Source organism: Saccopteryx leptura, chromosome 5 (assembly GCF_036850995.1).
Source record: "Saccopteryx leptura isolate mSacLep1 chromosome 5, mSacLep1_pri_phased_curated, whole genome shotgun sequence".
Classification (NCBI taxonomy): Eukaryota; Metazoa; Chordata; class Mammalia; order Chiroptera; family Emballonuridae; genus Saccopteryx; species Saccopteryx leptura.
This window is the reverse complement of record NC_089507.1, coordinates 78,205,594-78,207,954: the sequence shown is the minus strand read 5'-3', so window position 1 is coordinate 78,207,954 and position 2,361 is coordinate 78,205,594. Positions and strand designations below refer to the sequence as shown.

At 43.8% G+C, this 2,361-nt stretch overlaps 1 protein-coding gene across 1 annotated transcript; it reads right to left on the bottom strand.

The window, feature by feature from the left end:
- Positions 1-426: 426 nt before the first annotated feature.
- Positions 427-1,593, bottom strand: PDHA2 (pyruvate dehydrogenase E1 subunit alpha 2). Its single transcript, XM_066385289.1, has one exon. It carries the CDS (start codon positions 1,591-1,593, stop codon positions 427-429), a length of 1,167 nt encoding a protein of 388 aa, XP_066241386.1.
- Between the last annotated feature and the right edge of the window lie 768 nt (positions 1,594-2,361).

Here is a 2,361-nt window from a genome sequence, read left to right as displayed (position 1 = left end):
AAGGATAGCTCTGTTGATTCCAGCATAAGCGTCAGACAGGGGTTCCAAGTGGATCCAGTCCGGGCACATGCTGGAGTCTGTCTCTCTATCTCCCTTCCTCTCAAAAATAAAAAAGAAAAAGAAAAAATAAATTATAATGTGCTTCAATTTATCTTCTAAATTAATAAATGAGTAACTGTATAGTGTCTTTTAATGCAACAATGTACAATTGAGTGTAATATCCTTTTTAATTGAATGTGCATTTTTCACTGACTTCTTAATATCTTTTAATAGATGCTTAATGATCTTAATTTTTTAAAATAAAATTTACAAGACTTTGTTTTCTGGGTTTTATTTATTCTTCCTTAATAAAATTGAGCACACATTTTCTTAAAGTTGGTCATAAATGTTCCTTTGAAATACTAAAAAAAACCACCGAGTCTCCCTCTAACTGATGGACTTATATTTGATCCACTGACTTGTACCACGAACTTCAAATGGTGAATTATCGCTGTAGATATGATGGCCTATTTCTTCCAAAGGTGGCTCAGGATCAGTCATAGCAAACTGGGTCGCATCTTCAATTTCCTTCTTCACTTCCACATCAATTTCCTTAAATTCTTCAACACTGGCAAGCTTGCTGTTTACCATTCTATTTCTGAGAAGCATAATTGGATCATTCTTGCTTCTTACATTCTGAATTTCTTCTCGTGAACGGTAACTGACTCCAGGATCACTCATACTGTGTCCGTGATAACGGTAGGTCTGCAGCTCCATTACTATGGGCCCCTTTCCAGATCTGCAATAGTCAGCTGCAAACTTCGTTGCCTCACGAACACAGAGCACATCCATTCCATCTACCCTTAGTCCAGGGATGAAATGGCCTCTCTTGTAGTAATCAGTGCTGGCTGCTGCTCTCTCAACAGCTGTTCCCATTCCATAAAGGTTATTCTCACAGATGAAAATACATGGTAATTTCCACAAAGCTGCCATATTGAAAGCTTCGGATATCTGACCCTGATTAGCAGCGCCATCCCCATAGAGAGTCAAGCAGACCTCCTTGTTTTCCTTATATTTACAGGCCAGAGCAATCCCAGCTCCCAGGGGTCCTTGAGCACCCACAATGCCGTTGCCCCCGTAGAAGTACTTGGAATACATATGCATGGATCCTCCTTTCCCTTTGGCACAACCTCCTCTTCGTCCCATCAGCTCTGCAAGAATTGCTCGGACAGGGATTCCGCGAGTATAGCACAAGCCGTGAGCCCGATAGGATGTGATAACGTGATCGGTGGGATTTATCCCGGCCTCCAGGCCCACACAGCAAGCTTCCTGACCGTCGCACAAGTGACAGAAACCACGAATAAATTTCTGTTTGTATAGCTGGTCTGCCTTCAATTCCATTCGGCGAACGGTCTGCATCATCTTGTAGTATTTGAGCCCATCGTCCCGGGTAAGCACTGTTGTGACAGGGGGACCTTCTTCCAACCGATAAAGATCACATTTCTTAATTTCCAATGTAGTATCATTTGAATAGTTACAGGATGCCACCAGCACTCTGCTAGCGGGCTTCTGGGTGACACTGGCCACAACACGGGACACAGCAGCAGCAAGCATCTTCCCTGCGGCGGTGAGTGAACCAAGGCTGTGCCAACTGTCAACCGTTTAGAGCCGCGCTGCGCCCCGCGTGTCCTTCCGCACGTCCTTCCGCGCCTCATTTCGCGCCTCCTTCCGCGCCCGACGCACGCGGCGCCACAAAGGTCACAGCGGCCACGTCACCGCGCTGGGTGTGTCGCCGGCGCCAGCCTGGAGTGACGGATGTTTACAGGGCCTTCCAACTGTGAAATTAAGAATAAAGATATTGGAAGCTTTAGCTGAATTACACACCTAACCAAATTAACGCCATTGTCTTTGCCGCAAATCGGAGTCTCTTTTCCCTGCGAAATAGTAGGTACCAGTGCTTCTCCATCGTATCAATGGGAGAGGACCCAACGCAATCCCTAAAAGCATACAAAAATTCTGGGCGTTTCAACTAAAGATATTCTCACCAATATTTCTTTAACATCTTTTTTTTTTTTTTTTTTTTTTTAAAGGAGATCTGTAGATCTTTTTTTTTTTTTTAATTTTTATTTATTTTTTATTTATACAATTTTTTAGAGAGGAGAGGGAGAGAGAGAGAGAGGAGAGACAGAGAGAGAGAAGGCGGAGGAGCTGGAAGCATCAACTCCCATATGTGCCTTGACCAGGCAAGCCCAGGGTTTCGAACTGGTGACCTCAGCATTTCCAGGTCGACGCTTTATCCACTGTGCCACCACAGGTCAGGCTTCTTTAACATCTTTTTTGAAAACCCTCAACATATGTATGAATGTATTATCCTATTCCAAA

What these genes read in the sequence shown, in the direction of transcription:
- PDHA2 (XM_066385289.1), bottom strand. Translation starts at nt 1,593, where the DNA reads ATGCTTGCTGCTGCTGTGTCCCGTGTTGTGGCCAGTGTCACCCAGAAG.